General features: G+C 45.6%; 1 protein-coding gene across 5 annotated transcripts in view; it reads right to left on the reverse strand.

The window, feature by feature from the left end:
- The window catches only part of LOC110505280 (protein quaking-A), an 85,854-nt gene that overhangs the window by 45,506 nt on the left and 26,162 nt on the right, over positions 1–14,186 (reverse strand). For all 5 annotated transcript variants that reach the window (XM_036963038.1, XM_036963037.1, XM_036963035.1 and 2 more), the window contains exon 3: positions 2,919–3,035. In XM_036963038.1, coding sequence (XP_036818933.1) covers positions 2,919–3,035 — 117 coding nt within the window. The remainder of the gene's footprint in view (positions 1–2,918; positions 3,036–14,186) is intronic.

Here is a 14,186-nt window from a genome sequence, read left to right on the forward strand (position 1 = left end):
CATGGTTAGAGGCAACTACAATCTAAGCCCTGAAATTTTATTTTAAACACAAAGTTGGTATTTTCACAACCACCTTCAAAAAAGGCACAGTTCTCCAGGAGTTGGGTTGTGATCATAGTAGCGTGAACACATTGTCTCCAGTGGTTGATGTCTCCAGCACATAAGATATTTTTTCCCTGTGTTTGCAGAGGTCCCCCGTGATTTAGGCCTTGTTTGATCAGAGGACAGAGCATCGCCTGAGGGACAGGTTAATATCCTCTGTCTCCCCTGTCTGCACTGCCACATCAAGGCTCAGAGACATGGAGGTGGGGGGGTGGGGACAGGGTGGTGACTTAAGACAGCTGACAGATGCATCTCATTATTGTGACTGGGCGATAAACTTAGCATTGCCTTTTTAAAAGGTTTGGGCTATCAAGTGCACAATCTGTACAATTTCTAACATCAGAGGCCTGTGGGGTTGGACCGAACAGAGCGGAAGTCAATATTCATGGAGCTCAGAATTTTGGCTAGTTGGTGCACACGTCTAATTGACTTCAGTGGTATTTATGTGGTCATGTAGTAGTTGTCATTTGAACAACTTTAAATAGATGTTGACCTACGTGCATAGGCATCCACCAGAACCGGAGTTTCTTGAATAAGCCCCAGCGACAGCCTGCCACCTCAAACAGCCCAGCCCCAGCGTCATCCCTGGGGCTCCAGTCCCCTGCATCCATGGCTCAATTTCTTTCACATTAACTCACACACCAACCCCCCCCCCCTAGCTCTGTCACATACTGCCCCCCATTGCTCCAGCCACTGGTGGGCTGGGCCTGCCCCTGGAGGGAGCTGCAAACTGAATTATTGAGAGCTGAAAACGGCAGGGTAATGGCTCCTGAATAAACAGACTGCATTATCCCCTGCTGCCTCTGTTTCCAGGGAAGTTTGGGAGAACACAGGGCAGTTCAGGGAGGGGAAACTACAGCTGGCTGACAGAGGGAAGGTGTCCTTGGTTATGAGGGAAGAATGCTCTCCCGTGTGGTACTGTTAGTGGCAGTGCTAGGGGTGACAAGAGCTGGAGGGTCTAATTAATTTAAACACTTATTTTCAGGTAAGTTGATTGAAAACACATTCATATAGTTACACCAAGGGGAAGTGTTGCCTTCTCTGCCTCCCATACCTACTACCCCATTCTCACCCCTGTGTGAGCCCCAGTCAATTTTTACCTCTGAAATTGTCCATTTCTGGGACAGAAATAAAATCAAACTTACGAGGCATAATCTATATTAATATTTTGTTACTCCATTTTATATTGCACTCTTAAAAGCATCACCCTTGTCTTTTCCAGAAACATATTTATTAGAGGCAGTTAAAACTGCTGGTCCGTTTATCGGCCTGTAATTGCAGCGAGCATCAGACAGGTCTCAGGGCCATAGAAAGACAAATGAAGGGAGATAAGGTTTGATGACCCATGGTAGCTTAAGATTATAAAAGTAATCAGATGAGCTGCTAGGAGCAGTCATCTAAATGAGGTGTGCGTTGGCATTTGCGTGTAAAACCTCTAATGCACAAATCTAATTCTGAAAAAAGATCAGAATTAGCACACACAAAAACTAACCAGCGCTGTGATAATGAACAGACGCCAAGGGAGATTAAAATAAATGGAAAACAAGCCAAGAATGAGGGTGGTGTTAAAGAAAGATGCAAGTTATCCACCCCTAGAGCTGTAAACTGGAGCTTCTAGGAGTGAGGCTCCGGTGGGAATTCTCCCATTGTTGCGTTCTGCTGCTGCCCCTCTTCCAGCGAAGCAGCAGAGCCTCCAGGCAGGTGGGGGGGTCCTTCGTGGAGGGGATAAAGGACACTTCTCCCGCCTTACTTATGCAAATGCATGTAATGTAGCCCTGCTGCCTAACAAATTAACTACACTGAGGCGGCAGATGAAGAGAGGGGGGAAAGGAACCAAACCAGCCAAAACACATCTGGCTACGAAATAATGTGCTGTTGCATTGTCAATGTTGTGAAAGGTGTCGTAGAAATGTTTGGCATTTGCTTTCAAAATATCTCAGAAATGTCTCAGACTATAAGGAGGCAGCTAAGTCAAGTCACGTATGAAAAGTGAAGAATTCCACAGTGGTTACATCAAAACTAAGTAGTAACAGTGATAGATCAGTCTAACGTTGTGTTTGACCCTTCCTCTAGTTGGGTTGCCACCATATATCCAGGATATGGCAGATCAACTATATTCAGCCGAGGGCCAAATTTGCAAGGGTATGATCAGGGGGCAGAAACAATTACCAATAATTTGTAGAATACAAATTGACAGCAAGAAACAAAAACAGATATATTTGACAAAAATATTTTTAAACCTTGCTTACATTTGTTTACGGTCACCTCTTATGCGCAGGAATACTTTGGAACAGATTTCCACAACGGAGCCGATTTGCTGGTGTTTTTACAGTCTTATGTCCAACAAATTAAAAAATATGATTTTGTTTGTCAGAAAACTTGCGGGAGGTGGGTAAATAAAATCAGTTGGGCAACCCTGGTTTTTGAGAAGAGGACACGTGACGTTGGTGCCCTTTCAGAAATCCAAACAGCTCTGAACCACACCGTGGCCAAGCCCAGAATAGACCCAGCACTTTGCCCGGGCCTGCCCTTGTCACTTTAGAGGGCACTTTCCATCGAGAAGCCTTTCCATAACCTAGAGTTAAGTATCTTTCACGTTTTATGTAGGCTGTATCGTTAGCTTGTGGGCTATAGCTCAAAATTACTGGGGGGGGGGGGGGGTCATGGCTAACTACCTCACACGTTGAGTAACTAATCAAAATGGCTGTTCTACGACAAGCTGGTTGGAAGTGAGTCTTAAATCCGAGTCTGTTCTTGCAAAAAAAGTTAATTGGGGAAGGGGGGGGGGGGGGGGGCAAATAAACCAATGAGCTCACCTTCTTTCTGTCTCTCATGGAGCTCTTTCCTCGCACCATGATTTTGCATCCAGTTTCTGCTTCCAGTTGTTTGGCGGTGAGTCCGCGAGGCCCCAGGATTCTTCCCACAAAGTTGTACTGCAGAGAGGGGGGGGAAGAAAAACGTTAGCTCAAAGGGGCGAGTGAACAACTTGTCACTTGCGGGGCAGATATGACCCACAATTCGATGCAAACTGTAGTGACATGTCAAACTCGTAACGATGAAGTGTCAAATGTAATCAACAGGGCTGCATTTTCAGCATGTCAGAAAAGTATGAAGCTAGCTTCCTAAACAAAACAAAAAAAAAATCTACAGATTTTAGCGTTGGCAAATTGGCTTAGTCTTGTAGTGAGGAGCCTATACAACATTGCTAGGTTCATAAACATTTTTTTTCAATAAATCACCAAACTATCTAGCTACCTGACAGGAGTGCTAGCTAGATACTTTAGCTTACTAGGTACATTAATAGCTTTTGGTTGGTTGTTTTTAAGCTCAGATTCAAGATTTCCACCAAGGACATCTCTTCTTCAATCATCACTCCCCCTCGCTCGGGCAAGGATGTGACTATGTAAAACGTCATTCATGGGCTGAGGGTTTATGACCAAGGGTCGTCTACTTTTGAGTTCGAAACGCAGACAGAATTGTTCAAACTCTCATTTAATAAGCTTCAGTCAATCTCTTTTGCTCTGCTCTTCCATAGCGCTCAACATGTGATATCGGTTCATTGCTACCATGACAGCAGTTTCCAGACAACAAGTAAACAGTGTGACCTTAAGGGCCCCCTTCTTTTTCCTGGCCTAATATAAAAACGGAATAAATTCAAGAGCAGTGTACAAGTCTCACGTTCCCGATGGTGCACCCTGCTGCCTCGAAAATATTACGGAACCACACTGGGCTCGCCAGAAAGCAGGCTGAAAATGAATTATTTGAGGGGAAAATAGAAATGAAACTACTTTCAGGGAATTATGGGGGGGGAGTGAGGAGGTGAAGGCTCTGCTCGACAATTTTCTTATCGAGGCCCTTTCACTCGTGAGTGGCTTTGCGGCTTTGTACCAAAGGGAACGTATTTACAGACGTAATCCTCTCCACTTGAAACTGGTTTCCACTAGGATAAAGGAACAATGTCAAAAATAATCCACAACAATTTTTTGCCGAAACAAAAACAGAAGAATGGGTAGAGAAGGCAAGACAGTTGAAAAGGTAAACAAACTGGGCATGTTTACCACATGCAGTGCTAAGCTGAGAACGTGACGGGTATGAGATCCATAACTCTATTCAGAGGGGCATTTATCATACAAAAGTCCTAGATCTGTTCAATGGTCCTATCAGCACTAAGTTATGGTTGGCACAATTTTATTAGGTATGAAATCCATGCTTACTAAAGGCCAGCATTGTGCACATACGAGAGACATGTTGTAGTCATTCTAGGAGTTGCCTACTAACAAAGGCCTAACCTTTCCTTACCAGACCCTTTGCTTCCCTGTGGATTACGTTACTGTGGAGCTGACGAAGACAAGCGGGCAGGCTAGGCCAAAGTCTGGTGTGGGGGTGGTGACGGCAGGGCACCGGTTCTCCTGCTCCCTCTAGTCACCCAGTAGAGAATGTAGCGATAAACTCTGGCTGTTCCGATCCCCATGCCCCTTTAGGCAGCGGAGGAGCAAAATGTCGGTCTGCATCACGCGGGAAGCAGAAGGCGACAAGAGGACTAGCACCCAGGCACAGCCTCGACCCACGGTCGGCCACCAACGGCCTTCCGCCATCAGTCTAGCATCAGGAGCACACGCTCATAGACAAGAGGCGACAGGAGCAAGGTCCCTGGGTGAAGCATAACCTTTAAAAGCTAGCTAGTGCGCCCAAGCTTACTCTGTCATAAGATAAGAAAATAGCTAGAGCTAATGTCTTTGACAGTGCACACTGCATGATAATTCACACCGCCTGTCAGCATGGCTATGGATATTTAAGGTCAGACGAGCTCCGTGTTTATCAAACCCCAGCCAGTGACACAAATAATGCTTGCGTGGTATACTATAAATTACTGGCCAATTACTCTGCTATACATGTTTATTTGAAGACATAGCCAGAGAAACCCACACTAGCAGCTCTAATCCCCATGTGAGGAGAGTCGGTTTTGAAAGGAGTTCCTATACTGATAGGAAATATCCTTTTTGCCATGGATCGCTCTGCAACTGCTCTCAAGATAGAAGTGAATTCTCCCTTGCTATGAATATGTTGATGCTGATTGTACATGACAGAGCAGGGGCTTGCTGGAAAGTGGGGGAATTGCACACTTTGAATACTGGGACAAGACAGAAATTACCACCATAAGGGGCAGGGCAGGTCCCACCCAAAGTTGAGCCAGTTTATCTAATGGCTTTAAAAAGACACCCCTTTGACATGCATGATAAGTGGTTCAAGGACATAGGGTTGTGGAGGTTGGGGGGGGACAGATCTATTGAGGGATGGGGTCTTGTCAGTATCCCCCCAGCAGCAGCCACGGTTTGGTGATGGCAACCATTGTGACCGAGAAAGGAGGGAGCAGGCGTCTGGCCAAGCTGTTAACGCACCCTCCACTCCAGGTAAATTCAGCGCTGCTCATAAACGCAGGGCCACAAACGTCTAGGACAGAAATACGATACACAGCACATAATTCAACAGCATAGAGGAGACAGCAGTGCTTTGACAAACAGGGGACTTGATATCAAAAGTCCACATGTGCAAGAACTGTCCCCATATGGCGTTGTAAACAACCCTCTTTAATCACCCCTTATTGCTCATTGTGGAACAGAGGCTATGCTGCAGCAAAGATTCTACATTTTCCCCTCAGGTGGTAACATTTAAAAATGTCGTCATTTTGCAGACTTATCTAGAGCGACTTACAATAATGAATGCATACATCTTTATATTGATCCCCCGTGGGAATCGAACCCATTACCCTGGCATTGCAAGTGCCATGCTCTACCAACTACCAACCACCCTCATAAGCCATTGCAAAAAGCTAAAATGTGTGACCTATCAGAGAGGCGTTACAGTTCCAAGACCTGCCAGGAAGTCACTACTCGACCTTCCCTTCTAAAATAAAGCGGTTGTGTTCTAAAATGAGTCAGAGGCTGTGCCAGGAAATCCGGCCATTCTAAACCAAAAAGACAAGCGTGAGTGAGCATGCATGTGGGGAAGGGGGGGGGGTCATGTTGGCCAAAGGTCACGCTACCAGCTTCATCCCCCTGTTCCCTTGAATTGTCGGAAAGGGGCACTTAACTCTGGCGAAGGTTTGGTGGCATGCAAGGAATGTTTGGCTAAACAAGTCAGTATGTGTGCAGGTGTCACGTCATCCCTTTCAACAATCAAACATGGCTGACAACTGGTAGCTATGGCCACAGGGCGGTACTATAACAAGACAACGTCCATCTAGTTAAAGCACATGGTAAATATGAGCAGCTCCAACAGCCAGGCTGACTAACCAACCATATAATCAGCATCCATCAATTCTGTCAATCACTGGATAGAAACCGATTTGATTTCCAGCAGTGACTGTACAAATTGCAAATGCAGGCTATGAACCTCCATCCCGCCACCTCCTCATCTCTTTTTTGTATCTGTTGAATGAAATGCATGCATAAGCGATCTATTTATTTTGCAAACTCAACAAGAACTCCGCTGGCTCTCTGCGGAGGCCGTTCTCAGAGCAGCCAATTCCCTTTCCTAATTTAAGGCATTAGGAGATTAGAGACACTGGGACCTTTCGCCACCAGTTTCTCTCCCTGACTTTCATCTCAGTTTCCTCCAGCCCCGGCGAATCAACACTCACAGCCACCGCCCTCCCCCCTGCCTGGGCCCCCACTTCCGAGGGCCTCCCAGGACGGGGGCTTAGAGTGACATTAAAAGGGGCTTTGTTTACCCCCCCTTATCGGCACTCAGCAGGCGGAGGGGGCTGACCGGGGGCGAGGAGAGAAACTCCTTGCCTACGCCCCGCTCTTCGCTCTGAAGTTGTCTGGCTCCCCTGGGCCCCAAAGCAGGGAGCAGGCGGGTTACCAATTTAAGGACGTATACAATGTAAAAATATTTGCCAGCCTCAACCGCAGCCCTGGATAAGGAAGTTTAAAATTATTAATATTTTTTTTATTTTATTTACTTGTTGGTGGCAATGTGCCTCACTGAGTGTATTGGGGGGGGGGGGGGGGGGGGGGTAGCAGGGATGAGAACAAATAATTATCTTAGGCCCACTGTGTAAATGAGCGACCCTTTTCATACAGTGAGAGTGCAACAAGAATGCCTACCTAAGGCACCGCACAGAGTTGCGACATGTTTCCCTGGGACACCCTGGGTTATTGTGGCACATATCCATATTGCCCGGTTCTTTTTACCAGGGGAGATGAGTATGGTCTGTTGGAACACATTTACATTGCAGAACATGACTGCAACCTCTCCCCATGCACTGTAGACATGTCTCTCAGCGGCATGACTGGCAAACTCAAAGCAGAAGTGACCTTCAAACCACAGAGGATATCCCCCCCCCCCGCCCTCTTGCTGCTCTCCTAATAACACTCCTTGTACATAGGAGCCCTACCAAGCAGAGGTCTTGCAGGTACACACACTATTTGCTGCGCATATATGGCAGCACACCACAGACAGGGCTGTATACTTTCACCTCTACTCAACCCCAACAAAGTCCACTCCCACCTGCTGTTCTGACAGCGTCTGCAACTCAGACCTTTCTTCCCTGTGCTGCATCACATCCAGACCTCCCTTTGAATTTCTGTCTCCCCCCCCCCCCCCCTCACTAGAATAAATCAATACTCTTACTACTGTACATGCCGTCTCCCAGGTGACATTTGGGGTTTATCATTAATTCAGTGGCTGAACACTAGCTGGTGTATCATTCAATTAATCCGTTTTTCACCTTTGCTATGCTCCGTGCCCCCCTCCCAATCAGACAGACAGGAGAGGGGGAGAACAAGTGATTGGAGCACTGCGCTGCCCATTACTAATTAACCTCCGTCAAATAGCAGTGCCTGGGAACATCTGGAGGGTTCTCGTTCTCCAACCCAGACCCAGGGCATGTCTCACACGGGACTGGTGCCACCAGGGCTAACAAATTAGCCCCCTCTGCTCTACCTGGGTCATGTTCAGTAGGGCACAAAAATAGAAAACTTTCCAAAAGCAGTGAGGTAACTATTTAAACTTGTCCAATAACTTTGCTTGGTTGTAGAAAGTTTTGCTACCACGTGCTTTAAAATGAACACAACCCTGGGCAAGGGGGACTAGGATGGGATGGGTAATTGTACTGGGATAGCAGTTGCAGTGGTCCGAGATTAATTCCCAGAATAAGATTGTACCCTCAGTCTGGAGGGAGGATGGCTGGAGAAGCAAGCAAGAGGGAAAATGTGACCAGGTACTAGACTTGTGAAATTTTCGCATCAAAGCACACATTTAGCACCTAATCAGCTTGCCTTTGATACATTTGTTTGGGGGGGGGGTATATGGGGTTGCAGCAGAGGAAATGTGCCAAGTTGCAAGGGGGTAGGTGGGTGGGGGGAGGAAAATGGAGGATTGGCGCAGAAGGCAAAGTTCATGGACTAATATGCAAAGAGGCAGAAAAATCTCAATAACTGTTCAGAGCATCGAGTTAATCAGCATAAGTCAATCACGAACCCTCAGACGAGGCTGAGCGCACGCGCGTCAAGTCGCAGAGCATATACTGTGCAGACGATACAGCCCAATCGCCATCAGCAAATCACATATTCAAATAAGTTTAGTCAGTTCCTTTAATTGGGGTTACACTGTGCTTGCGGAGCTAAACAGGATCAGAACAAATATGATTTTTTTTTTCTATCTGGGATGCCCCTGAATTGATTTCAAACTCTTTCCAGAAGACAAAAAACACTGACAGTCAATGCAATATTACACTGTACAAGCATATTGCACTGGTATGATTTCTGTATGTAGATTGTTACTGACAGGCTGGGTGTGAATGGAGCATATAAGGCCGTGTGTGTGTGTGTGTGTGAATATGTGTGTCGGCCAAGGGTAAGTGAATGAGTGTGCTTGCTGATCGCCTTCCGACAGCAGTCGCGGTTCGGATGTTTAATCCACCCGCCACAGGTCAATTACTGATGTTTGATCCCTCATGAAGAACACTTCATTCTCACTAGTCTACACCACAGGGAAAATGCATACACAGATCTGGATCCACATTCATCGCAACATCCTTTGACTCTTCCCTCTCTTTTCATCAGGCCTTCTCTGATCAACAAACTAATCCACTCCAACCGGACTTAAATCATGTTTGGGCTGTGACAGATCATAGGCTTTAGGTAGAGTACAGAAATCCTCAATTTCCATGCTCATCAGAAAAAAAATCAGCCCATCTCCAGCTCCATTAGTGTGGTGTGTGTGGCCATGTCTAATGACATGTTTCCCACGGGGGCCTGCTTAATTACTTTCTCTGTGGAGGGACCTGGCCCAGGGTCAGTGCACTAGACAGTCTACAACACGCTCCCTTCTTTCCTAACTTCTTTACCTCTGATGAAATCACCTTCTCACACACTGTGGCTAAGACTCAAATAAACGTGTAAGTGAAAAGGTTGCCTTCAGACCCTATACTACAGCTAATAGACGTTACACATTTTATGAACAAAAAAATACCCACGGGTCAAAAAGGGGGGTTATCGTAATACAATCCCACTAGCCCCTGCTGGGTTGTGAAGACCTGCTGGTTTGTAGAGAAGACAACGGAGCCGAAATGGCAGTGGGACCTCGACTGATCATTATGGCTGACGGGGAGAGTGGTAAGCCAGACGAACGCATTTCCTTTTACCCTCGTCACTCTGGGTAAAAAAAGGACGCCAACTTGTCGCAGCGCTCACCCAATGACACACAGGGGTGGGTGTTGCTGCAGGCTTCTTGCCCACCTGCCAAAAGAATGTGTCCACAGTGGCCTTTAATGTCCCTAGCAGCGGCGATCGCTGAGGTGTAAAAAAATAAATAATCAGCTCTGCACACAGAAATTAACTAGATATGACACTGGCACTCTATTTTGCATTATTTCACTCAGGCTCACTCAGAGCCTTTCCCTCCAGCCCACAGAATGATTTATGCTGAACGGGAGCGGTTTTCTATTGAGGCAGATCAATTGTGACACGTTTATAAAAAAATACAAACATTTTAGACTACTTTTCACGACACGGTCGCTTACTGTAAAGTCATTGTTGTTACCGGGAGGGGAGGGTAGGTGTCATCTCCACAAATAGGTTAGGAAAAACAGACCCTAACCATCCGCAATGCAATTTAAGCGTTTCATTTTTTTCCATATGTAATCTTACATTTGTTGGCAGCGGTCTAAAAATCTTCAATGGCTTCCAAAATGGGGGATAATAAGAAATCCTACCAAAAATATACATGAACTGACTAACACGAAAGTGACAAAATAATCTGAGGAAACTGGGAGTAAATAAACACCTTCCACTTTCTAAAACGGGTTAATAAGAGCCCACAGCGATTGTTTTTTTAAAGCACCGATTCATCACACACTGGGAAGTCATTTGAGACGCTCAATTGGAGTCATTTTGCTTCAAAATCCCCAGTAATAACCTGCAAATTAAGACTGGGAGAGGGGGTTCAAAACAGCTGTTACTGTGCCAACGGGTTCCGTTGCAGTCGAGGAGACTGAGGACTAATACAATTATTTGTAAACCCACAACAGCCGTGGTAGACTACAGTAAAGTTAGGGACAGTCACGACAGACAGCACATTCTAGTGGTGGTGGGGAAGAGATGAGGCCTATTTGAATACAGAATAATAAAAACTGACCCCAAAACATCATAGAATTAAGTTGGCAGCACAGAAGAACATTACTGAATCTGAAGACTAATGGACTAACAATCCATCAACTAATGTTGGATGGAATCTAGCCTAGTCATTCAACTTTATGCACAGCCAAAGCATGCTTAGGCAACACAGCCAGAAGACCTATAGGTGGCCAACGGCTCCTTCAAAAAAAATAACCCTTTCCAGTTTGACCTGTTTTCCAGACCAGTTGCGCAACAGCCTACGTCCAACAGGGTGTCCCATTTCATACACTCGGCAGGCAGCCTCAGGCAGGTGGGGGCTAGGCTTACCTCAGCCTAGAAAGACACCCACAATCCCTTACACTAAACACAACCCATTGGGGATCTTCAGGGGTGTGGAAGGGAGACAAACATGTGGTGAGTAAAGGAACAAGGGAGTGAAGTGACTCCATTTGGAGGTCAGAGGAAGAAATTAGGGTGAGGGTTTCCGCAGCCCATCCCAGGCTTCAAGGGAGCTAAACTGAATTTGATGGACAATCACTCCCCTCTGGTCACGACCTGCAGTCGCCTCCACGAGTGACGGGATGCCAGGCTTCGAAGGTGCCGTGCTGATGACATCAGCAAACATCTGTGTGTGCAAACACACATACTCTAGAGAGCTCACACCTCAGCGTGCACATGCAAAGGGAATTATAACACGGTCGTCTTGGCAGGACAAGTTATTTCGGTGAAATTGACATGCTGCACTGCAGCAAGGGACCAAGACAATCTAATTACTTGGTATTGGGGCTGGAGTGTTCGAGAGGAAGAAAATGGCTGAGAGAACGATGTAACGAGACAGATGAAGGGAGAGCGTGCATGAGGGAAGTGGCAGAAAGAAGGGATGGAAAGAGGGGAAGGGAAGGAGTGGCAGAGGACAAAAAGGGACAGAAGTGGAAACCGGGGAAGAGGATATGAAAATGGGGAAAGGGAAAAATAATTGGGGGAGGGGGGAATAAGAAGATTGAGGAGAGGTAAGGATTATAAAGATAAATCTTCAGTGGCAGCTGTGTCATGCCAAGAGCTCAATATGTGGACTTGGAAAGCAGAACCATTGTCTTGGGAGCTCGGCGCACTCTACAAGTGCAAGGGTGCATCCCAAGTGGCAACCCATTCCCTCTACAGTGCACTACTTTTGACTAGAGCCTGATGGGCTCTGGTCAAAAGTAGTGCACTATGAAGGGAATGGGTTGCCATTTGAGACTCAGTAAGAGTATGCATCCTGCGGCAAATCACTCAAAAACATGAGGAAGAAAATTCCACTCAGCTAATAATCATTACAGTAACCTCAACAGCGAAGGTCTGTTTTTATTATTCTGTACCTCAGAACAGCTGGGATGTCTGAATGCTGACCGATTGTTTAGACAGGAGTGGGATTGCTCGTCAGACCTAGGAAAAAGTAGGCCCCCTTTTTCCAGGACCTCACGTCACAGAAGGCAACCCAGCTTGCCCCTCTTCTGTTTAGCTGCTAAGCTAAAAGCTAGACTAACATATCCACCCTTTCTCTGAAAAGATTATTGGTCAGCAAAACAATGAATATCTACTGACTGGGAAACTGCGGTGGTGGTCATAAAAAAATAGCTGGCTACACTCTTTAGGCTTCAGGATATTTGAATATTTCTGCTTTTGTTTGACGTCAGCGAGTGACTAAGGCCATGTGCTGTTCTGTTTACTACCATCGGTTTAGTTTTCCCCAGAAACACTCGAGACAGAGGGATGAACGGAACAAGAACGAGTGGTTGAGCAGTGCTCCTCAGACCACACGGTGACTCATCCTATTCACGAGGGAGAACTCAAATTAATTTAGCCCCGGCATTGCCGTGCTCGGACTAAGCGCAACTACGGCATGCCCAAGAAAACAGGGGGGTACATTGCTGTGTTTGAGGCATGTCCCACCATTCGACGGGTCTCGGTACCAAAGGCAGTGCTGCCACTCAGTCTCCCCACGTCAGCTTGCATAGGTGTTATAGGCGGTGCAGTCCACCAATACCTATAGCGCTGTGACACACAACCGATGGGTACGCCATGTATGCAGGTACCGGTTAAACCTAAGGTGAACACACACACACACCGAACGTGTTAATGTATATATACAGTTGAAGTCAGAAGTCTACATACACCATAGTCAAATTAATTTAAACTCCGATGCACAAATCCTGACATCAAAGTAACAATTCCCTGTTTTAGGTCAGTTAGGATCACCACTATTTTAAGAACGTGAAATGTCAATAGTAGAGAATTTTCTGCTTTTATTTCTTTCATCACACATGCTTTTTCAGTTCTGCCCACACATGTTCTATAGGATTGAGGTCAGGGCTTTGTGATGGCCACTCCAATACCTTGACTTTGTTGTCCTTAAGCCATTTTGCCACAACTTTGGAAGTATGCTTGGAATCCTTGTTAATTTGGAAGACCCATTTGCGACCAAGCTTTAACTTCCTTACTGATGTCTTGATTAGAGGTCGACCGATTACGGTTTTTCAACGTTGTTGGAGGACCAAAAAAGCTGATATCGATTTTTTTTTTAAATCAGCCGATTGTTTATATTTTTTATTTGTAATAATGACAATTACAATACTGAATTAACACTTATTTTAACTTAATATATATATATTGGTTTAAATAATGCAAAAACAAAGTGTCGGAAAATAAATTAATATGTGCCATGTAAGAAAGCTAACGTTTAAGTTCCTTGCTCAGAACATGAGAACATGAAAGTTGGTGGTTCCTTTTAACACGAGACTTCAATATTCCAAGGTAAGAAGTTTTAGGTTGTAGTTATTATAGGAATTATAGGACTATTTCCCTCTATACCATTTGTATTTCATATACCTTTGACTATTGGATGTTCTCATAGGCACTACAGTATTGCCAGTGTAATAGTATAGCTTCCGTCCCCCTCCTCGCCCCTACCTGGGCTCAAACCAGGAACACAGACAGCCACACTCAAAGCATCATTACCCATCGCGCCACAAAAGCCGCGGCCCTTGCAGCACAAGGGGAATAACTACTCCAAATCTAAAAGCGAGTGACATTTGAAACTGTATTAGCGCACACCCAGGTAACTAGCTATCCATTTCACATTGGTTACACCAGCCAATAGGCTGATAGGCTTGAAGTCAAACAGCGCTGTGCTGGCGAAGAGCTGCTGGCAAAACGCACAAAAGTGCTGTTTGAATGAATGATTACGGGCCTGCTGCTGCTCAGTCAGACTGCTCTATCAAATCAGACTTAATTATAACATAATAACACACAGAAATACGAGCCTTTGGTCATTAATATGATCGAATCCGGAAACTATCATTTCGAAAACAAAACGTTTATTATTTCAGTGAAATACGGAACTGTTCAGTATTTTATCTAACGGGTGGCATCCCTAAGTCTAAATATTCTTGTTACGTTGCACAACCTTCAATGTACGTCATA

The sequence above is a fragment of the Oncorhynchus mykiss genome, chromosome 25 (assembly GCF_013265735.2).
Source record: "Oncorhynchus mykiss isolate Arlee chromosome 25, USDA_OmykA_1.1, whole genome shotgun sequence".
Classification (NCBI taxonomy): Eukaryota; Metazoa; Chordata; class Actinopteri; order Salmoniformes; family Salmonidae; genus Oncorhynchus; species Oncorhynchus mykiss.